The sequence below is a fragment of the Erinaceus europaeus genome, chromosome 16 (assembly GCF_950295315.1).
Source record: "Erinaceus europaeus chromosome 16, mEriEur2.1, whole genome shotgun sequence".
Classification (NCBI taxonomy): Eukaryota; Metazoa; Chordata; class Mammalia; order Eulipotyphla; family Erinaceidae; genus Erinaceus; species Erinaceus europaeus.
The window spans coordinates 27,365,107-27,389,346 of NC_080177.1; the positions used below are offsets into that span (position 1 = coordinate 27,365,107).

The following is a 24,240-nucleotide window of genomic DNA, read 5'->3' on the forward strand; positions in this document are numbered from 1 at the left end:
GCTATGGGGCACTACTTATATCAGGTACAGTATCTAGCTAATTTTCTCTTCATAATTTCAGAAGATCCAAACTGCCCTGGAGAGCTCAGACCCAGTGATATCTTCTCCACAAAGGTAACCTTGACATCTGGCTCCAACAAAAATTTTATAATTTTTTTCTCTCCTGTAATGTGTAGTATTCTCTATTTTCTGTTTTTAAATTTTAAAAATTTCTTTATTGGGGAATTAATGGTTTACAGTCAACAATAAAATACAGTAGTTTGTACATGTATAATATTTCTCAGTTTTCCACATAACAATTTAGCTCCCTCTAGGTCCTCCTCTGCCATCATGTTCCAGAACCTGGACCTTCACAACAACTCCACAGTCTTTTACTTTGGTGGCATTCTCTGTTTTCGTGTGTGTGTGCACGTGTGCATGTGCTCATGTGTGTGCGTGCATGTGCATGTGTGTGTCCCCTTTAAAGAAATACCATTTTATTTATCTGTGTACTTTCTTTCTGAATAAGTATGTAAAACGAGTGAATGAATACTTTTAAAACACTAAAGCTAGGGAGACCAAGAGCAACTCTAATTTTAAATTTTACTATGATGATCCTTTTTTTTTCATTCAAATTTATTTCATAACTTAACCACATACCTGAAGATATATTATTCTACGCTGGACCAGCTCTGTCAGGTCTTTGGCCTCTTTTTCCCTCCAATCACCTGCTCCATCTATTTGACTGAGGTAGTACAGATCTGTCATTATAGACCTATAAAAGCAAACAACATTAGAGATTTAACTTATTTGCAAATCATCATAGAATTATACAAAGTCATAAGAAGAAAGTCAAAATCATCAATAAAGACTGATGGTCGGGCAGAGGTAGATAGAATAATAGTTATGCAGAGACCATCTTGCCTGTGGTTCCTAAGTCCCAGGTTCAATTTCCACCCCACCACAAGCCAGAGCTGAGCAGTTTCAGAGTGTGTCTGTATCTCCCCCCCTCCCCCACTAACATAAAATGAAATATTAAGAAAAAGAAAAGAAAAAAATCTAGTATGACTGAATTGCAAGTACTGTTGTTGCACTGAATAGAGTAAGATAACTTTATACCACTAAGCTGTGTCCCCAGTGCAGTTATACTAGATTTTCTACACAGTGAATTATTGGGCTGTTGAAAAGTCATAAAATATTTTTTTTCTATGTAAAAATGTGTCATGGCGGGCAGGGGTAGATAGCATAATGGTTATGCAAACAGACTCTCATGCCTGAGGCTTCAAAGCCCCAGATTCAATCCCCTGTACCACCATAAGCCAGAGCTGAGCAGTGCTCTGGTATAAAATAATAATAATAATAATAATAATAATAAGTGTGTCATGGCTTTTCTGACAATTCAATAAACTACAAAGAGAAACTTTAGGGCTAGTACAGATAGTTTTATTTACATAGCATTAATTAAAAACTATAACATATATCAAGAAAGAAAAGTGAAAAGCAAAACTCTGTTGCTCTAACATACTACCCCCACCAATCTCTGAAGAAACATATTACCAATTTTGGACCATGGATCACCATGAAGAAAACCAGCACCTCTTCTCCCCTAGCTTATTACAGTAGCCTTTGCAGGTCTACTTTCACTCTTGCCTACCGTCGTAGTCTATTTTCAATATAAGGTCTAGGTTCTGGGAGTTGGGCAGTGGGTTAAGCACACATGGCATGAAGCGCAAGGACCAGAGTAAGGATCCCTGTTCTTGCCCCTGGCTCCCCACCTGCATGGGAGTCGCTTCATTGGCGGTAAAGCAAGTCTGTGGGTGTCTATCTTACTCTCCTCTCCCCCTCTCTGTCTTCCCCTCCTCTTTCCATTTCTCTCTGTCCTTTCTAACAACGATGACATCAATAACAATAATAACTACAACAATAAAAACACAAGGGCAACAAAAGGGAAAAATATATATATATATATGTTCTACTAATAGTACGCCTTTGTTTTTAACACTGTACTGTCTTCATTTCATTCAGTCAAGCCCAAAGATACTACTTTGACCTACAAGACTCTAAACAATATGGTCCTCTATTACCTCTTTAATCTCTTCTTCTATTATCCTCTTTATTTACTATAGCATCATACTACAACCATCTGATCTTGTTACTAGCCCATGTGTGTTCCCATGCAGGCTCTTTACAATTGTTCTTCCCTCCTCCCAAATGCCTGTTTCCCAGAAATATATCCACATGGCACACCCCACTGTCTGTCAAATCTTTACTCTTATTTCTTCCTCTCCATAAGTCTATCCCAATATATATATATATATATATATATATATATATATATATATATATTCCCTTTTGTTGCCCTTGTTGTTTTATTGTTGTAGTTATTCTTGTTGTCATCGTTATAGAGAGAAATGGAGAGAGGAGGGAAAGACAGAGTGGGGGAGAAAGAAAGATAGACACCACCTATCTTCACCGCCTGTAAAGCGACTCCCCTGCAGGTGGGGAGCCAGGGGCTCAAACCAGAATCCTTATGCTGATCCTTGAGCTTTCTGCCATGTGCGCTTAACCCCCCCGTGCTACCACCTGACTCCCCCCAGAATTTCTTAATTAAAAATTCAACACTAAATCACCAACACCTTCCTTTGACTCTCCTTTGCCTAGTTTCCTGTTTTTTTAATGACGTGATTATCTTTTTAAACTTTTTAATAATATTATTATTATTTTGTATTTGATAGGACAGAGAGAAATTGAGAGAGGAGGAGGAAAGAAAGATACCTGAAAACTACTCCACTGTTTGTGAAGCTTACTCCTGCAGGTGGGAGCTGGAGGCTTGAACCTGAGTCCTGCACATGGTAACATGTATGCTCAATTGGGTGTGCCATCTCCTGGCCCCCCACTTATCATCTTCTAATATTTACTTTTTATTTATATTCTTTACTTTCTTATCTTTCTATTCTACTAGAGCTTAGTAGAGCTTAAGTACCAGCAGAAAGTTTTCTGCTTCAAGATTTTGTTTATTGGCAAGGAATGGGGGGTGGAGGGGAGAGATAACCAAGGCATCACTCTGGCACATGGAATGCCACAAACTCAGGACCTTATACTGCCAAGTATTGCATCACCTCATAGGCCCCCATCAGAAAGATTTTTAGAAAACTTTTATTATTTTTCCCAGCATTTAGAATAGTGATAGTCACACTGAACATGTTTGTTAAGTATCTTGACCACAGAAATTAAAAAGTAGCCAAAGAAATACCTTCAACAATTTTAGATGAACAGCTGGGGAGACAATTCAGCTGACAGTACACAAGGACTGTATACCCGAGGCACCTGTTCAATTCCTGGTACCACATGTGCAAGAGTAGTGCCTTGTATTCTATCTTTCTATCTCATGTGAAGCTCTTTAATCAGTCACACAATTCTAGGTGTCATCAAAAAAATGATAGCACTAACTACTAAATGGTGGCCATTTTTCCATTTTATCGGATAGGTTGGAGCTAACTGAGAGAGGAGGCAGAGGTAGAGAGAGAGATAAGACACCTACTTCACCGCTTGTGAAGTGTCCCTCCTACAAGTGGGAAGCCAGGTGCTTGAACCAGCATCCTTGCACTTTGTATTATATGTGCTTAATCAGGTGTGCCACCACCGGCCCTGCTACATTCTAGTTTTTACAAATATTTATCCTTTTCTCTCTATCCTTACTTCAAGCTCTACTGCAACTGCTCAGGTTCACAAGTTTAGTGTGAACCTGGTCTTGGCAAATCCCTTCTGTTTTTTAGATGCTAAGTTTTTTTCATGTAATTCTCAAAAAGAGTTTGATTTTAAAAAAACAACAACAACAGACCATTGCTCAGCTCTGATGTTTTTTGTTTTGTTGTTTTGTTTTTTATTTATTTATTTATTGGTGCTGAGAGGGACTGAACCTGAACCTGGAGCTTTTGGAGCCTCCTGTATAAGAGTCTCTTTGCATAACCATTATGCTATTTACCTCCTAGAAGGAGCATAGAGGACCAAGGAGATAGCATACTGGTTAAGCAAAAGACATTCATACCTGAGACTCTGAAGTCACAAGCTCTTCTCCACCCTCCATCCCCTTCACCATCATAAGCCAGAGCTGAGAAGTGCTCTGGTAGAAAAACTGAAATAAAAGATGCCAGTCTGATTTGTATCCAAAGTAAGTGAGGAATATGGCAACGTAATAAATAAAAACAACACCAGAACCAGTGATCGAATTCACTTGAATTATGTCCTGTTTTGTCATCTGAGCGATCTGGTACATGCTTACAGGAAGCTTCAGTACTGTGCTCTCTGTCCATGTACCTAGCAAGCTACCTAAAATGAATGAATAAGTAAATAACTAATGCTACCACCACTGAAACACATGATCTGAACAGATTTTGCCAGTGATGCTATATGGGTGGAAAATAATTACAGGGATTCAAGATCATTAGTAAGAAAATGTAACCTAAAACCTCAGTGACATGCCAATATGCTTCTACTGGAATGGTAAGCATGAAAAAATCAGTAATTTTAAATGCAAACAGGGATACAGAGTAACCAAAATCTTAACACACTGGTGAGAATGCTAAAACAGTACTATCATTCTGGAAAAGTTTAACAGTTCTTACAAAATTAAACATAATTCAATATAGGATCCATCAATTCCACTCCTAAATATTAATCCAAAAGGAGTGAAAGATGTTTCCACAAGAATATGTGTGTTTATTCACAATTGGTAAAAAATTAAAAACCTAAATGTCTTTAAACCAGTGAATAGATAAAAGGATAATACTACTTAGTAATAAAAAGTTAGCTAGCAATATCCAAAATGACACTGATGAGGAGCCAGGTTGGTGATGCACTTGGTTGAGTGCACACATTACCATGTGCAAAGGGTTCAAGTGCCCGATCCCCACCTAAAGAGGAGAAACTTCATAAGCAGTCAGTCAAACAATCTCTCTCCCTCTCTTTCCCCCTTTTCCCTCTCAATTTCTGTCTTATTAAATATAAGAAAAATAAAATTTAAAAAGATAAAATATTCTTAAATTAAAAAAAAACAGATGAATCTCAAGTGCAATTTGTCAAGAGGAGGAAAACACTCTCAAAAGTTACAAAGTATATGAACGCATTTATGCAAAAACTTCTGGGAAATGCAAAATTACTATAGGGACATATTCAGAGATTTCCAGGGACTCTGGGGTCAGACTGATTTTAGGAGGCAGGGTTAACAGGGATATGAGGCAACTTCCTGGGCAACAGCAATGCTCTGTATCTTGATGTAGTTGTTGCAAAACTGTGAGCACTTGTCAAAACTCCTAGAAATACAAACTAATATGTACATCTTATTACTATTATGACAGAATAGAGATTATTTAAAAGGGTGGGGAAAACATGTTTCTTTTTTAACATTTTATTTATTTTATTTGAGAAAGAGAGAGGGAAGAAAAAAAAAAAAAAAGGCCAGAGCACTACTCAGCTCTAGTTTATGGTGGGGCTGGGGATTCAGCCTGGGATCTTAAGAGTCTCAGGCACGAGTCCTTCGTATAGCCTTTGTATAAGCTGTGTCCTCTGTGTGTGTTTCCATTAAAAAAAAGTCTAAGAAAGAGGCCCCTTCTAAATAGACCAAAGCTCATACTTTTCTTTTTTCTCTTTCTGAACAAGAATTAAGATGATTCATAGAAAATTCTGAGCAAGAAAATTGATAGATTCAGCCTCTGATTGCACAAAAACAAACAAACAAACAAAACCACAGGCTTTGAGTTCAGAGCCAACCTATACACTACAATTTGAGCAAGTATAAAAAAGAAATGGGATACAAACATGAACACAAGTTTTAACTTTAGTTCTCACATTTAACAATTCTGAAAATGAACAGTAAAATGACACATTATTACATATAAACAACTTTCCTCTGTGTATTCATTAATTTAATGGTCAATTTCTCTAATATTTGATTTATATTTTGTTCATTATTAATATTGCTCCACTCTAATCCAGCTGTCTGGAATTAAATTACTGCCCCGTGAAACTGTATTATACTTTCATTAACACAGCTAACGAAATTGATTTGGCATAGCCAAAGAGACTATCACCAAAACAGAATGGGAGATCCTTACATACTATTTAATTGGCTAATAACCAAAACTTAGAAAGAGATCACCAAATTCAGCAACCAAAAAAAGGGGGGGGTGAGGACATGAATAGGATTTTTACTAAAGAAGATATCCAGATTCATGGGCTAGACTGTGGCACACCTAGTTGAGTGCACATGTTATAGTGCGTACAGACAAATATTTAAGCCTCCATCCCCACCTGCAGGAAGCTTCATGAATGGTAGAACAAGGCTGCAAGTATCTCTGTCTTCTCCCCTCACTCCTCTCCCCCCCCCAATTTCTCTGTTCCTGTCCAAAAGAAAATAAATAAATTAATTAATTATATATAACATTTACAACTACTTTTTAGTGTATGACTTTTTAATTTATATATTCCTGTATATTTTTCATTTATACATATAGTCACAAATTAAATGCACAAATTACATATGCATAATGATCCTTTAAATTATTATTTTAATTCAGATTAGACCTAAAAACTAAATTTTCAAGTAATTTTATTAAATAACTCAAGATTTAAAGTTAATTATTCCAACAGAAGTCAATAGCAAAATTCTTCTTTTAAGTATCCTATTCATTCAAGTTCTCTTTAGTTCTGCATTTTTCCTATAAAACTGTGATAAGCAAAGTACACAGATACACATCTCCAACTGAAATAATACTGGTGCCTAGAATTAGTTGTAGGGTAGGGTATTAAGTACAGAATAATATTCAGCATTTGGTCTAATGGTCTACGTAATGCTTGATTGCAAACTAGGCTAAAAATTTCAAAGGGACTGCCTTGAACGGAGAATAATAATGCCCCTTGAAATTCATGTTATCTTACTTCTTGTAGATTCATTCATGCTAAAATGATTGCAATAAACTGATACACTTTATTTGTAATATCACCTAAAATAGCAAAGTAATTACTCAAAATTGCTAAAATATTACTAATGCCGCTAATAGATACGAATCTCTTCATTGTGGGTAATTCTTCCCTTCTTCACAGTGGTAGGTTGCACTCTTCTTCTTCTAGTGTTTGCCATAGGTTGTATTGATACAACATCTTTCCTCTTATTGTTCTTAATGAGACAGCAATTGCCATCATAAGTCTACTAGGAATATAGATGAGTATATACAATAGATCTAAGAACAGGTTTTATTGTATTTATAATGATTCTAAAATACATTTTGTTCTGTATGAACACACCAATGCCAAAATGTTATCTTTCCTATGGAAAATAAACTGCCTATTTCTACTTTTAGAATAGTGCAAACAGGAGAAATGAATTTTAACTAAGCAGATTTCAGCTACTTTCTAGCACCTAAGTGGAAGCGTTATTTAACAAAATGCTTTCTTTTATCAAAAGCCAATTAGCCTTTAGGTGGAAACCCTAAAAGACAGTGATTAAAACGTTTACTGCCAGTGTTAGGATGGGTTCCAATGTACTGCATACAAAATTGTATACCTCTTCAAATATTGATTATATAAGAAGAAAGTTTATAGGAAGATATATTAATGTATTATTGACTAAATTTTGACATGTTATAGAGTATAAAGATTTTTAGGCACTTCACTCCTGTGAGAATGTCATACATCAGAAAAGGACAGGAGCAACAAATGCTGGAGAGGCTGTGGGGATAGAGGAACCCTCCTGCACTGCTGGTGGGAATGTAACCTCTGTGGAGAGCAGTCTGGAGAACTCTCAGAGGGCTAGAAATGGACCTACCCTATGACCCTGCAATTACTCTCCTGGAGATATATCCTAAGGAACCCAACACACTCACCCAAAAAAGATTTTGTCTACCTATGTTCTTATGCAGCACAATTTGTAATAGCCAAAACCTGGAAGCAACCAATAACAGATGAGTGGCTGAGCAAGTTGTGGTATATATACACAATGGAATACTACTCAGCTATAAATAATGGTGACCTCACCATTTTCAGCCGATCTAGGATGGACCTTGAAAAATTCATGTTAAGTGAAATAAGTCAGAAACAAAAGGATGATTATGGGATGATCTCACTCCCAGGCAGAAGTTGAAAAACAAGATCAGAAGAGAAAACACAAGTAGAACCTGAACTGAAGTTGGTGTATTGCACCAAAATGAAAGACTCTGGGGTGGGTGGGGGGAGAGTACAGGTCCAAAAAGGATGACAGAGGACCTAGTGGGGGTTGTACTATTGTGTGGAAAACTGAGAAATGTTATGCATATACAAACTATTGTATTTACTGTCGAATGTAAAACATTAATTCCCCAATAAAGAAATTTTTAAAAAAATTCTAGGAATATATTTTAGCTGATTAACTTTAACTGGCAATTAATGTCCTTTGAGATTTCTTGTACACTTTTTGCTGCTAAATATGGTAAGTCTCATTTGCCACTCAGAAGGGAAATTAATAAAAGTCCTAGTTTTTAATGCTCAGAGTATAATCTTTATATGTAAAAGAAAAACAATACCTTTCATGATGTCCTAAATCTGACAGAAATTCATCTGCATGTCTTTGGAGTTCACCCCCTTCCAAAGTCTTTAATTTCTTAAGTTCACTCTGCAGAAAAAACCAAAGCTCCTTGGCTCCATTTTCAATTTTCCTCCTTAAGATTTCATGATCCTTCCCCAGGCCTACAAAGAAAAGAATAAAGAAGATCAGCATTTCCAATATTTTAATATAAATTTTCTATTATGTGTGTAATACCAATATATTAGAGAGGAAAAACACTATGTAGCCACCTACCATTTCTAGTTTGCTTCTTATAATTTTCTATCTGTTCTTTGGCCTTCACAAGCTGTTCTTCTAAAACACGAACCCTTCCTGAAGCTGGTCCCTGATCAACGGGACCTTCTGGTATTCTGCAGTCAGGGAAAAAAATGTAAACAGCTTATAAATTACCCAACAAAATGCATACTTGCTTTCCTAAAACACATTTATTGGTAACTCTAGGAGTCGCTGAACCATATAGCATACTGGAAGTATCAAATAAAAATGGCTCTTTTGGGCCAGAAAGATAGCTCACCTGGATAATATGCCTACTAGGTCAGGCATACTATCTAAGTCTGAGCCCAACCTCTCCTACACAGGAACACTAAATCTCTGGTGATGATATTTTAAAGTCTCTTAAGAGATATAAGATAAAATGTAAACACTAAAATGATACTGAATATATACTGAGAAAAAAAATCACAAAATCTTTGGAACTGTGTCCTAAAAACGCTGCTGATATTACTGAGAATAACATTAGAGGCAATGATTCAGTAATTGAGAATAAGAACTGTGAAGGAGGTGAATAAAACATGTATAGAGAATAAGAAAGCATGTAACTGAACAGGTGTCTTTGTTCAAAAAATAAATATGAATTATTTCTAAATTAATCACAATGTCAGGTTTTGTAAATCTATACAGGTGATCCATGACCTTAGATTACTTATTAGCACTGGTTTTTATGGGGAAGAGAAACACAAGAGTAGATGATGAAATTTATTAGAAGGAAAATAAAGATTAATGTCATTATTTCTGTCAGAAATGAAAAGTATTAACCAACAATATAAAATGTTGAAACACAACAGAGAAATTCCAGGATCTCTTGCATATACTACCAAGTTAACTGTATGGCTTTTCTTTAAACTGCACTTGTTTCTAGCAGGCTTTGCTTTTATGTGTGACTTATGCCAATATTCCTACTTCACTATGAACATAAAAATGAATTTATATCTGAAACCTAACCTGTAAATGCTATACCCTCTATGGCAAAAGGTAGTGTGATTAAAGGTAATCTAGAGATGGAAGATTTTCTTGGATTATTCAAGAAGACCACAGCTGGAATTACAAATGTCCTTATATGAGGGAGAGGAAAGTTTAGAAACTCCATTTTCAGGAAATCTGAAGAAATACAAAGCTCTCAATTTAATATGGATAAATGGGTTAAGAAAGAAACCCACCCAAAGAGTCACTTGATTGGAAAATAGAGAGCTTAAAAGCAGAGTTACATGTGTGAAGGACATGTTAAATGTATTCTAGTCTCAAATATCTAGTCAAGGAGATAGGCTTACCCACCTAGAAGAGAAAATATGTCAAACGGAAGGCAACATCTTTGACCTTAAAAATTGAAGTTGAAAAAGGTTTACGAAAAATGAGGCTAGGGAGATAGCATAATGGTTATGCAAAAGATTTTCATGCCTGAAGCTCTGAGGCCCCAGGTTCAATCTCCAGCACCACCATAAGCCAGAGCTCAGCAGTGCTCTGGTACCTTTCTCTCATTAAAGTAAGATACAATATTTTTTAAAAGAAAAAATGAGGCAACTCTTCAAGAGATTTAAAACACCATCAGAAAAGCAAGTGTCAGAATTATAAGGAGAGGAGAGGAGAGGAGAGAAAGGAGGGAGCAGAAATCATATTCAAAGAAAGAGTAACAGGGTTTCACTACTCATCAGACCTTCATATATCCAGAAGCAAGGTAGAGATACTACAGTGCTGAAACTTCCTATATACTGAGATGGGGGCTAGGTTCAAATCTGAGTATCCCACATGAAAAGCATGATTTATTTTTCTCATATAAATACAACGTGGTATAATGCTGATGAGAAAATATTGACATCAATGTTATAATGAGATGACAATGAGATGATATTTGAGATCCTACTGTATACATATTTTTGGAAAATTACTGAGGACTAAATAATGGCTGATTCCTTACAAAAGTCTCATTCATTGAGAAAATGCCTGTAACTAGTACATTGTTTAGCAATAATCTCAAATCAAGATTTTTGTATAAACTGGGCTCAGTTATTTTAAGGATGAGCTGTAATAACCTCAAAATATCTAGGATATCTATTCTTATCATCATAATCACTTTATTTTTTATTAATTTTACAGTGATTTACAACATAAAATTTAGGAGTATAGTTTGATAAGTACATACATTTATTGATATGTGTGTTAAGTGTATATACAACTCACCTACAACCAAATTTTCTGTACTATCTATCAAGTTAAACTCTCTACCTATCCTCCATTCATATAATCTTAAGGAACTTTATTTTTAACCAGTTCTTGGCAGAACTTAGAAATTCACATGTCTTAAAGTTTTATGATACAAAAAAGATCAAAAACTTTTTTCACTTTCATAATATTTTAACTTAAGAAATGATGCCAAATTAACCATTAACTACCTATACCACTTGACTATGCTTAGTAAAAATAAATTCTTATTATACCTATAAGAGAATAAAGATGACTTTGTAGAATTTTACTTGAAATTGTATGTATTAACAATGAATAAGAGCAAGAAAAAATAACTCACCCTCCAGTCATGAGCGTTTCAACTATAGAATTTGAATAAAAGTGCTGTCACTTATATATACAGAGTGAATAAAGATAAAATGAGTTGTTAGCTACAGAATTATTTAAATTATGAGTACAAATATGCATATATTCATAAATGAAGCATTTCCTGGTAAGCAGCTTTTTAAGTGTAACTCTTAAATCTCTTTTTAAATTAAATGGCTGCCTTCTAATAAATAATCAGGAATCAAACTGCTCTCTCTTGGGATGTATTTTGGCAGCATTACCTTATAGAACAAAAAAAAAAATGTCTTTGTTTTTTCCATTTTTTTATTTGAGAAACTAATCTCTTCATAGAATCAGTCTAAGTTTGGGACTAAATTAATACAATGAAATGATTGTGTTCATATCCTTGGAGCAGTCCTGGCCCCCAAATTGAGTCTGTTTATTTTTTTTTCCCTTTCTTTTTCCCTCCCTTCCTTTGTTTGATATAGACAGAAGGAAATTGATAGGAAAAGGGGTATAGAGAGGAATGAAAAAGGGAGATAACTGTAGCATTTCTTCTGCAGCATATCTTCACTACTCATGGGACCTCTCCGTACTGTAGGTGGGGACTGGGAAACTTGTATCCTGTATCTCTGACCATAGTATGATGTGCACTCTACCAAGTGTGCCACCACTTGAGTCCAAGTCTAACAATTCTTAATAAAAGATGTATTTGTGGAAACAAAACTGAAACTAAAAGTAAACGTCAGGATTGAGCCTACCATCACACTGTGTGCCTTGCCAACAGCTCTTTCTTTCCATTTATTTAATCTGGATAGAGACTATGGAAAATTGAAAGGGGAAAGATAGAGACAAGAGAGACAGAGACAACTGCAACACTGCTCTAGCATTCATGAAGCCTCTCTCCCTGAAGATGAGGATTTGGGACTAGAACTTAGATCCTTATGAATTGTAACATGCACCCTCTACCAGGTACACAACCACCGGCCCCCCAAAATGTCCTTTTCTAAAACCACTTTAGTGTTACAAAATTCAGATAATAGATGTCTAGTTTCTCCTTTTTTTTTTTTATCTCATTTCTTTATCACTGAAGAAATGAGAATGGAAAAAATATTTAAAAACAGCATAAGAAGGAACCCAGGAGGTGGAGCAGTCAGTAAGGCCTTGGACTCTCAAAGCATGAGATACCAAGTTCAAACCCCACTTCCCATGTGCCGGAGTGATTTCTGGTTCTCTCTTCACCAACACTGTCCATCGACAAATAATAAATTGTTTTTTTTTTAAATACCTAAGGTTTATTCACCATATTTTCACTAGCACTAAATCCAATCTAATTCTAGTAAAACATTAATAATTTTTTTTTACTTATTTTACATCACTATATTAATGAAATCCATTTTTGGACAAACTGCATCAAGAAAAGTAATGGAGAACACTGCTTAATAGTAATTTTGCTTATTTATTATTGGATAGAGACGAAGAGAAGTTGAGAGAAGTCGGGGAGATCAAGAGGGAAAGAGACAAAAATAAACCTACAGCTCTGCTTTACCACTCGTAAAGCTTTCCCCCTGCAGGTGGGAACCAGGGACTTGAACTTGGATCCTCACACACTGTAATGTGTGCTTACCCAGGTGTGCCACCATCTGGCCCTGAGAAGATTTCTTCATATATAAAAACCAATGTGAAGGGGGTCGGGCAGTAGTGCAGTGGGTTAAGTGCACAGGGCGCAAAGCACAAGGACCAGCATCAGGATCCCGTTTAAAAGCCCCTGACTCCCCACCTGCAGGGGAGTCGCATCACAGGCAGTGAAGCAGGTTTGTAGGTGTCTTTCTCTCCCCCTCTCTGTCTTCCCCTCCTCTCTCCATTTCTCTGTCCTATTCAACAACAAACAACATCAACAACAACAACAATAATAACCACAACAAGGCTACAACAACAAGGGCAACAAAAGGGGAAAAAATGGCCTGAGGAGCAGTGGATTCATGGTGGAGGCACTGAGCCCCAGCAATAACCCTGGAGGCAAAAAATAAATAAATGAAAATGAAAGGCAAATCCCTTTAAAAAAAAAAAAAAAAAAAAAAAAAACCTATGTGAAAAACTGGAACTACTCATTCCAAAGCCCATCCATGTAAGATTCAATATGAAAGTACACCTCATTCCTGAATATTTTTCCATCATTCTCATTACACAAATTCATCTTGGTCTTATAACCAAGATGAATAGAGATCAGATTTACCATTATGCTGAAACACCTAAAATGTAGAAAAATTAGACAAAACGTATATAACAGTAATCTAAAAAAAAAAAAAAAAAAAAGTGTAGTTAGGAGTATGACCTTAACAAGATGGAAGGACATTCAAATTTTCATTCCCTTCTGCCAGGCTAGTGTGGGGGTGCCTCTTCCCACAGAGAGATGACTGGAGCCTGCCTGGGCTGCTACTCACTCAGAGACTCAGGAACTAAACATGTGGTGCGAGGCAATGCAATATCTTTATTCATAAGAGAGCCAAGGCTTTTAAAAGGCAGACCCGGAAATGGCTAGGAAAGGGGTGGAGAAAGGCAAAAAGGGCCTGGGAAGGTAGAAACTTCCTTAGCAACTGTTGTGAGGGTTTTAACTGGTAAGATTATACTACCCTGCAGGCAGGGAGGGTCTTGAGGGTAGAAAAAAGATGGATCAAAGGAATGGAATGGGTGGGGATCTTTCAGGCAAAACAATGATTATGTAGATAGGCCATAGTATCAGGAATGCAGGGTGCTTTGTGAGGCTCCTCACAATTTCCTGACACCTTCAGGGAAAGAACTAGCAACTATCCATAGAAAAGATATCTACGAAGATCTCAGAACAGGGAATGACATTGCTGAGGGGTTGTGGCATAGGATAAAGTATTTCCTTTTACCAAAAAAGCCAAGAAAAGATGAAATAGAAAGGTTAACAGAAGCAGTTTTACTTTGAATAATGCAAAGTTAAAAAAAAATAATAAAGGGAGTTCTCCTGAGTCATTTTTTTCATATGAGAAAAGAAAAATGCAAGGTGGACATCATAAACCCCAGAGATCCAGATGGTTCCTGGCAGGATCACTTAAGTATTGCCTTGTGGCAATCAACTAGAGATGGAGAAAGGAAATGGGAGGGGGGAGGCATATCCATGGGCAGAGTAGCACCCAGTATAGTGGTCCATGTGCAAGGACCTGAGTCTAAGCCCTCAGTCCCCACCTGCAAAGGAGAAGCTGCATGAGAGGTGAACCAGTGCTACAGGTGTCTCCTTTTCTTGCTCCTTCTCTATTTCCCCCTTCCATTTTAATTTTTCCTCTAGTTCTATCAAGAAAAAGAGAAGGGAAGGGAAGGGAAGGGAAGGGAAGGGAAGGGAAGGGAAGGGAAGGGGAGGGGAGGGGAGGGGAGGGGAGGGGAGGGGAGGGGAGGGGAGGGGAGGGGAGGGGAGGGGAGGGGAGGGGAGGGGAAGGGAAAATGTCTTCCAGGTGACTGGTATTGCAGGAATCAAGCCTCAATGATACCCTAGTGGGGATGAAAAATGGGGGAAGGAGATAAACGGGGGAAGGACATAGGTTTCATAGCAACACTGTATAGAAGAATCTTGGCAGACTGTAGTCTGAATAGTGAGGCCCAAGCAGTGATACTGACCAGTGGCTCCCACCATTGTATGTAGCTCAATCAGTGTCCATTTGCTGCCACCCTCCACCCCCCCCACCCCACCCCCACACACAGGTCAGGAAATTTGGTTGAAATTTTTGCTTACTTTGGACTCCCAATCAGAAGCCATCTCCATGAGGAAAAGGAAAAAGGAGCAAGGAGGGGGGAAAGGAGGAAGAGAGGGGAGAGGAGCGGAGGGGAGAGGAGGGAAGGGGAGAAGAGGGGAGGGGAGAAGAGGGGAGGGGAGAAAAGGGGAAGGGAGAAAGGTAGAAAGGGAGGAAGGAAGGAAGGAAGGGAGGGAGGGAGGGAGGGAAGGAGGGAGGGAGGGAAAGACACCACAGCATTGAAGTTTCCTCTGGTGCAGTAGGGACTGGGTCATGCACAGGACAAAGTGGGCACAGTATACAAGTGAGCAATCTCCCTGGTCTTAAGACAATAATGTTAGTAAAGTGGTGGTAGAGTACATCAACCTATCTAAATGCTTATCACTAAACTGCTAGTTTCCAAAGACTTGAGTTTGCAAAGCAAGCTGTTTTTTTTTTTTTAATTTACCCCTTCTTGTATGTTCTAACATCAATGAATAGAATAAGAAGTTATTATCATACATGGTACTTCTTTTAGTTTCAAGAGACTGTTTAGAATTTAAAAATAATTATTATAATTATTCTTCATACAAAAAACAACCATGAAGAAAAAAAAAGTTATAAGGAAAGTATAAGGAAATGGAGGTTCAGAAAGGTTAAGCAGTTCTATTCAAGGTTCCAAAACTACTAAATAGGGTTGCCAGAATTGGAATCCATGATGTTATTATTCATCTTTTCTGCTAGTTAACAGAATAAATTAAAACACATTAAGAACAAATTAACTGGAGGCCGGGTAGTATTACAATGAGCAAGGACCCACCAACTTAGACCCTTCTCCTCCACTGTTACTATGTCATCTTGATAATGCTAGTTTACAACTATCTAGAGAATAAGCTTATTATTTCTCTAGTTATTTTGCAAATGCACACCACATTCTCCAAAGAAAATCTGAAGGAGAACGATGCTTTGGGTGGCCGGTAAACAGCTCACTCACTCAGTGGAGTGCACAATTTACCATATATAAGACCATGGATTTGAGTCCCAACAACACATGGGAACACTATACCCAAAAAGTAGAACTGAGATTGGGTTTGTGGTATTGCTCCAAAATAAAGGACGGGCGGGTCTATGATTCTCTCAGGTAACCAGTGAATGATGGTGGAGTAGAATGTAGATTCTAGAAGTGAGAGTGTTATACAGAAAACTGAAAAATTCTTTACACCTGTATCAAAAATTGTATTTACTATAAATCATTAATAATAAAAATTCGGGGAGTCAGGTAGTAGTGCAGTGGGTTAAGTGCACATGGAGCAAAGTGCAAGGACCAGCTTAAGGATCCGGGTTCAAGCCCCCAGCTTCCCACCAGCAAGGGAGTCGCTTCACAAGCGGTGAAGCAGGTCTGCAGGTGCCTTTCTCTCCCCGTCTTCCCTTCCCTCAATTTCTCTGTCCTATCCAACAATGATGACATCAAATCTAACAACAACAATAATAACAACAATAAAATGAGGGCAACAAAAGGAAATATTTAGAAAATATATATAATAATAATAATAGCTCAAAAAATTATAAGGAAATCGATCTTTTTCCCAAGCAAAAATTATGATATATGCTGTAAATGATTCAGCAGGTTTATAAAGAATATCATATAAATTACATGACAATAAATGCCAAGGAGTCTAATGGAACAGTACTATCAAAGCAATGATTAATAAGAACATTTAACCTTCAAATTTGATGCATACTCACATTCAAGTTAAAAATGTGGATTTTATTGTAGGAGATGTATAACTAAAATCATCAAACATCAAAACAAACATTCCATTTTTCATATGCATTTTCACATATTTATGTTTTTAACCTGTATTTAACTCAGGTTATTTAAAAAAAAAAAAAAAAAAAAAGGTAAGTATTCTGTAACCTAGGTGGAGCCACTAACGGCAATAGGATGTATGAAGTCCCAAGTTTAATCCCCAGTATCAAGGGTGCCACAGTGCTGGAATTCTCATATCCTCTCCCTCGGTCTATCTCTTCCTCTCCCTCTCTTTTTCTCTCTCCCTCCCTCCCCTCCTTGTCTTTCTCTCTCCTATTAATAAATAAATATTCAACAACAAAAAACCTATTTATGTGACAATTTTCCTGTGAGTCATTATGTCCATAATAAAGTGATGTGTAATTTTTTAAAATCATTCCAAAGGGTTAAAAAAATACTGGTAAAGCCTAATGAGAATAAAAATAAATTTAAATTCTATTAACAAAAGTTTTATATTCAAAGCTACTATTTTACAAACTTGAATTATTAGATAATTTTACACTTTCCAACCCAAATGTTAATATTTATGTTGCTACTATAAGAAACATAAACAGTATCAATAGTCATCAGTATTTTTCAGACTAGGATACCCCCCAAAAAAGTCACAGAAGGGGGACCGGGTGGTGGTTAAGCGCAGGTGTTATAGTGTGCAAGGACCTGGGTTCAAGCCCCTGGTCCCCACTTGCAGGAGAGAAGCTTCACGAGTGGTGAAGCAGTGTTGCAGGTGTCTATCTCTCTCCCTCTCTATCACCCCCTTCCCTCTCAATTTCTGGCTGTCTCTAATAAATAAAATAATAAAAGATTTAAAAAAATTTTTTAAGTCAAAGAAGATAAACAGATCATGCCAATTTATTTACTAAAGAATTCATAGGGAGTCCGGCGGTAGTGCAGTGGGTTAAGCGCACGTGGCACAAAGTGCAAGGACCAGAATAAAGATCCTGGTTAGAGGCCCCCGTTCCCCACCTGCAGGGGAGTTGCTTCACAGGAGGTGAAGCAGGTCTGCAGGGGTCTACCTTTCTCTCTCCTTCTCTGTCTCCCCTCCTCTCTCCATTTCTCTCTGTCTTATCTAACGACAATGACATCAATAACAACAACAATAATAAAAAACAAGGGCAACAAAAGGGAAAATAAATATAAGAAAAGAAAAATAAAGAATTCATAATAATCATATTTAACTTAAAGTGGTCTTTTTTCTTAAAAATCAGGTAATTGTTTGAGTTTGAAAGTTTAAATAATAATAACAAATAGATGTAATAGGGCTCAAGAAATATCCTTATCTAAGGAGTTAAGAAATTTGGCAGATGAAATTCTAGTTATTATATCCACTGGTGTTAATCATACTCAGACACTTATGGGAGATATAAGAGTTATTAATTAACAAACACAGTAAATGTAATGTGTTAGACAAATGATATTAATAAAGATTTAGCATTTTAACAATTCATAGTTGAAAGTAGTTTTTTGCTTTACTTTCTAATTACTTTTAATGAAGATTTCTTCAAAGCCAAGCTGATACTACATACTTTATTAGAAAAAGTACATACACCAACAATTCTAAGCTGTAGCCTTACTCAGTGAAACACAGGATCTATAGTGTTCATAATAAAAACCTGAGTACTTCAAGAACAAATTTTAAATGCTGCTTGTTTCCAAAGTGAACAGTTATCCCTGTTTCAAAATATATAAATTAAACTCCCCATTTTTAGGTAGTCCCTGTATTTGTTTTAAATTTATTTTTTATATTTATTTATTTCCTTTTGTTGCCTTATTGTTGTAGTTATTATTTTTGTTATTACTGATGTAGTCATTGTTGGATAGGACAGAGAGAAATCGAGAAAGGAGGGGAAGACAGAGAAAGGGAGAGAAAGATACAGTGGCAGGCCTCCCTGCAGGTGGGGAGCCGGGGGCTCAAACTGGGATCCTTCCGCGCGTTTTTTTTTTTTTTTTTAATTATTTACTTATGAGAGGAAGGAAACAGAACACTGGTTAGGTATGTACCACTGCATTTTTCCAAGTAGTCATTTTATTTTTTTTAATAGAGGAAGTGAGGGGGTAGAGAAGGAGAGATACCTATAGGACTGATCCATGGCTCCTTAAGCTTACCTCCTGCAGGTGAAGATGATAGAAGGGGTACAACTTAAACCCAAGTGAGCCACTACATGGTCCCTAAAAATTGTATTGTTCTACTCAATTTTTTTCAATTAAAAAATGTAAAGGTATACAATGACATGTAACAACTCACCAAATGAGTTTTACAGTAATTCCACTACATGAACAATGTTTAAGTTTGAACCCCAATTCTGGAATACATAGTTATATAAATTTCAGAAAATTATTTAACTGTGTTCATTGTCTATATCTTAGAATAGGGATAACTTGAGCACTTAAATCGTAGACCTTTGTAAGAACTAAGTGAATACACACATTTGGGTGTTATATACTGTACCAAGCAAAGGACTCTATGGAAGAGGGGGAGGGAGGAAGTGGAAAGAATGCTGGGGTCCTGGTGCATGATGGTGAGAAAAGATCTATAAGCTGGGAGTGAGAGTCTTATGCAGACATCTATTATGGGGAGATAAAAGATGACACATATTATCAACATATTATCATCCTCTAAACCATTAGCCCTCCTCCTCTTGATAAAAAAAAATCTTAGGAAATATGTAAACTATAAGAACACAAAATACATATCCAGTTTGCTCCACAGTCTACTTAGTAAATTCTAGGGCTCCACAGGGGACTATAGAATTTTAAGAGAAGGGTGGAGAAGATAGCATAATGGTTACGCAAACAGACTCTCAATGCCTGAGGCTCCAAAGTCTCAGGTTCAAGTTCCTGCACCACCATAAACCAGAGCTGAGCAGTGCTCAAGCTAAAAAGAAAAAAGGAACCTAGAAGTTGAAGACAAATCAAAATTTTCATAATCTTGTGATATTATAGAAAATATTAATAATATAAGCAACCTAAGTGATATGAACAGAAGAGCATATCCAGCAACACTTTTTTAAAAACACTCCCCAACATGTCATTTACTGATTCAATAAGTATAAAAGAATTATAATAATATAGAGATTATCTACATAACACTTTATTCACTTGTCCTTGGCTTTTTTTTTTCCAGCTTGCATCTTCCAAAAGACATGTCACATCTTTCAATGTAAGTATTAGTGAAAATGAATGCCCAGATTCCAGATCTAGTTGCTATGCTTAAAGTTGAAGCTTTCATTTCATTTAAATGATCATAATTAGATTGAATCAGTCTCTCAAATATGCTTTCTTTGCTGTGATTCACATATTTTTAATTAAACCAGAGTACTGCTCTGCTCTGTCTTATGGTAGTGCTAAGGATTCAACTTGAAAACTCTTGAGCCTCAGGCAAAGAAGTCTGGTATGCTATTCCCCTATTATCTGGGTCATCCATGTATGTTTTTGGGATTTTGTTTTTGTTTTTTTCCTTTGCTGAGCAAAGGCCATGTATCTGCAACTTAACCACTCAGGGTTGCTTTTTATTCAGGAAAAAGGATGGGGAAAAGAGATAGCACATTGTATTGAGCTTCCTCTGGTGCTACTAGCAAGTTCCCTGTGGTACAGGTGCTCAAACCTAGGCCACAAATATGGCCAAGCACATGACCTATCTGGTGAGCTATCCCTAGGCCCCATATAATGTTCTAATTCAATAACTTTAAATCCTACAAAGTTTATACTACCAAGATTAATTATTATAAATAAAATGTAACTACAAAAATAATTTTCCTTAATAAAATTCACATGCAAAATAAAATTTAGGACTATGGAAAACCTTTTGGTATGTATAAAATAGAAATGTCTTGGTATAAAAAGTACTCTAAAATAGTGATTACAGAAAAGACTTTCATACCTGAGACCCCGATATCCCAGGTTCAATCCCTGCCACCACTGTATGCAAGAGGTGAGAAGTACTTTGGTTAAAACAGTAATAATAAATACCCTAAGTTAATTTTTTACAAAAATAGATGTTTATGAAAGTAATATATCTGAGTAAAGTCCTGCACTAAACAAAGACAATGATCTTCCTTCAGTTTTTTAAGACCTACCGGAGAGATTCAGCCATTCGCCTCAAATCTTCATTCTGCTGTTTTAAACGTTCAAGCTTTGCCAGAATCTTGGACAATTCTCGACTAGAGTGATCAGGGTGGTCATTATCTCGTACCAAGTGACCACCAATATAAAACAGCAAGGTTCCCCAGGCAAAAAGAATGAGCATAATCCAACGCCAGGAACCAGTCCATGGCCGCATTTTCAGATTTTCAACTCACTTCTCTAGCTTCCTGGAACTCAAAGAATTAAAGACATTGTAACACTGAGTCTAGATAGTGCAAAAGCAAAAACAGTCTTCTATTGATTCAACACATGATGGATGCCTCAGTCCCTTTGGTAGTCCTCTGGTGAATGTTTCAAGGAGCTCCTCCTGGTGGTCTGAGTAGGAAGCTTTACTTATTGTTCTGTGCTTCATGGGCTCTACATGCTGTGGAAAAAGGGAAAAAAGGGGGAAAAAAGTATTTATTTAGGATATATAAAATAACATGCTAGAATCATGGACTTTCTAGTTTTATACTAGTATTCACTAGCAAAATGGCTGGCAAACAAACTAACTTCCCAATAACTCCAAGCTCAGGTATAAAATGTTGATGTAGATTGCTGCACAGTTCTCCCAGCCAAAAGCAAAAGCTTTTACACACACATTTTAAACACATGGTTCCACTAGATAAGTTAATGAGACCTAAGTTTGAAGAGTCTGCTCAGCATTACCATTGTTTTTATTCTTTCTATTACTGTACAACAGTTTGTAGATGGAGATTAAAAGGTATCTTTGGGGCTGGGGAAAGGCATTGCAGCAGCATATAGGACGTGTGTGTAGAAGGTTCCAGATTCAATACCTTGCAACAGGAAAATATCTAAAGATGCTCTGGTCAAAAAAAGGTATCTCTGTATTATCAATTTTTAAAGAATGTACTTAACTGCATATTTAAACAAAGAATTCAAAGAAGAAAGTTGCCCACTTCTGGGCATAAATATTATTCACTTCATTCTTCATTGGTTTCAACATATTATATCTGACATACAGAAAAAAATCACGTGATACATAAAAAGCAAGGCATGATAACTATTTTTATTCATTCTCTCTTGAGCACATGGCTCATTTTTTAAGGAAGGAAAGTCACTTTTATTTTTATTTTTAAAATTTTCTTTATAGGGCTTACAGTTTTTTTATATTGTTTATAGTTGACAGCAAAACACAAGTTTGTACATGCATAACATTTCCCAGTTTTCCACATAGCAATACAACCCCCACTAGGTCCTCTGCCGTCATGTTCTAGGACCTGAACCCTCCCCCCTCCCACCCCAGTGTCTTTTCCTTTTGTGCAATACACCAACACCAGTCCAAGTTCTGCTTAGTGTTTTCCCTTCTGATCTTTTTTTTTCAACTTCTGTCTATGCGTGAGATCATTCCATATTCATTTTTGTTTCTGACTTATCTCACTTAACATGATTTCTTCAAGCTCCATCCAAGATGGGGTGAAGCAGGTGAATTCAGCTCTTACTCTCTTTTTAACCAGAGTACTGCTTAGCTCTGGTAGAGAGAGAGAATGCACATGGGCACTGGGAGGTGGTGAAGGTGTGTTTGAGCCAGGGATTCTAGAGCCTCAGGCATGAGTCTCTCTTTATAACCATTTTGTGTTCTCCACCACCTCTCACAACTTATGTTTAAAGATACAGAACTAGACCAAAAGAAACCAGTTGTGAAAACTACATGCAAGAATTTTGTTGTTGTTGTTATCTTTGTTTATTTTTTGGATAGAGACAGCCAGAAATTGAGAGGAAGGGCGAGATAGTGAGGGAAAGGCAGAGACACCTGTAGCCAAGCTTCACCACTTGTGAAGCTTCCCTCCTGCAGGTGGGGACCAGCGGCATGAACCCATGTCCTTGTGCACTGTAATGTGCGTGTTCAACCTGGTGCACCACAACCTAGCCCCCTAGAATTTAATTTTAATTTTTTTTTTTTTTTTTTTTTTGCCGCCAGGGTTATTGCTGAGGCTCAGGGCCTGCACTACAAATCCACTGTTCCTGAAGGATATTTATTCCCTTTTGTTGCCCTTGTTTATCATTGTTGTCGTTATTATTGTTGTTATTGGATAGGACAGAGAAATCAAGAAAGGAGGGGAAGACAGAGAGGGGGAGAGAAAGATAGACACCTGCAGACCAGCTTCACTCCTAGTGAAGCGCCCCCCTGCAGGTAAGGAGCTGGGGGCTCGAACCAGGATCATGTGCGCTTAACCCACTGAGCTACTACCCGGCCCCCAGGATTTAAATTTTTAAAGAATATATAAAACAAAGAAAGAAGTGACCCAGGATGTGGCACAGAGGCAGAACACAGGAGCTTCAAGAGTACAGTCCCAAGTTTGACCATCAGGACTGCATGTGCTAGACTGATGGTCTAGATCTCAAATAAACATCTTAAAAGAAATTAAAAACATAACAAAAATGCCAAAAATTATCTTGGGGAGGGTTAAAATCAGATTAGATACTGAATAGAAAAAGTTAAATAAATTTCAAAACATAGTAATAGAAATTATCCAATTAACTAGATTTATTACATTGACCATTTTGCAATGTATACAAATTATATGTGTGTGTATGCTTTTTTTTTTTAACCAGAATAATGCTTAGCTCTGGCTTATGGTGGTATGGGGGGTTGATCCTGGGCTTTGGAGCTTCAGGCATGAGTCTTTTTGCATATTATCCTTATGCTATATCCCCCACTTACATCAACTTATGGTAGCTATCACTGTGAACTGAAAACTGTTCAGGTGATAAAGCTGAAGTAAATTATCCATCATCATTATCTACAGGCATTTCCTGATTTTGGCATCCAGCTTGAAAATGCACTTCTGTTTTTTGTTTTTGTATTTGTTTTGCTTTTACCAGAGCACTACTCAGCTCTGGCTTATGCTGGTGCAGGGGACTAAACTGAACCTGAGACTTTGGGGACTTAGGTGTGAGAGCCTCTTTGCATAACCATTATACTATCTTACCTCTGCCAGAAAAAGCACTTCTAAAAACAAAACTTGTCATCAAATTTGAACTCCTTGGATAGTGAAGTGGTATACTTTTCCTTTCTTCTAAAAAAGAGGTTAAAAATTAAGGTAGGGGATGGGACTGTACTCTGAGCCCTAGGTTCATTCTAGTACATCTTCAAATAAAAAAGTTCCTGTTACTCTAGAATCTCTGGCATTTTTTTTTCTAAGCAGTACAGTGGTGTTGTTTTAACTTGCATTCAGAATCCCTAATAAAATGACAAA

At 36.9% G+C, this 24,240-nt stretch overlaps 1 protein-coding gene and 1 long non-coding RNA gene across 7 annotated transcripts in view; both read right to left on the minus strand.

The window, feature by feature from the left end:
- The window catches only part of LOC132533332 (uncharacterized), a 408,100-nt gene that overhangs the window by 102,632 nt on the left and 281,228 nt on the right, over positions 1 to 24,240 (minus strand). The gene's annotated exons all lie outside the window — the stretch shown is intronic.
- FUT8 (fucosyltransferase 8) overlaps positions 1 to 24,240 on the minus strand; it is a 173,167-nt gene that overhangs the window by 59,017 nt on the left and 89,910 nt on the right. For 5 of the 6 annotated variants that reach the window (XR_009545305.1, XM_060174814.1, XM_060174812.1 and 2 more), the window contains 4 exons: positions 20,974 to 21,404; positions 8,810 to 8,925; positions 8,535 to 8,697; positions 640 to 754 (listed from right to left, as the gene is read on the minus strand). Coding sequence is in view for 5 of the 6 variants with exons in the window: in XM_060174814.1 (XP_060030797.1) it covers positions 640 to 754; positions 8,535 to 8,697; positions 8,810 to 8,925; positions 20,974 to 21,176 (597 nt within the window). In the remaining variant the exon portion in view is untranslated. Of the gene's footprint in view, positions 1 to 639; positions 755 to 8,534; positions 8,698 to 8,809; positions 8,926 to 20,973; positions 21,408 to 24,240 lie in introns of those variants that run through there. The other variant, XM_060174815.1, reaches the window with a different exon arrangement.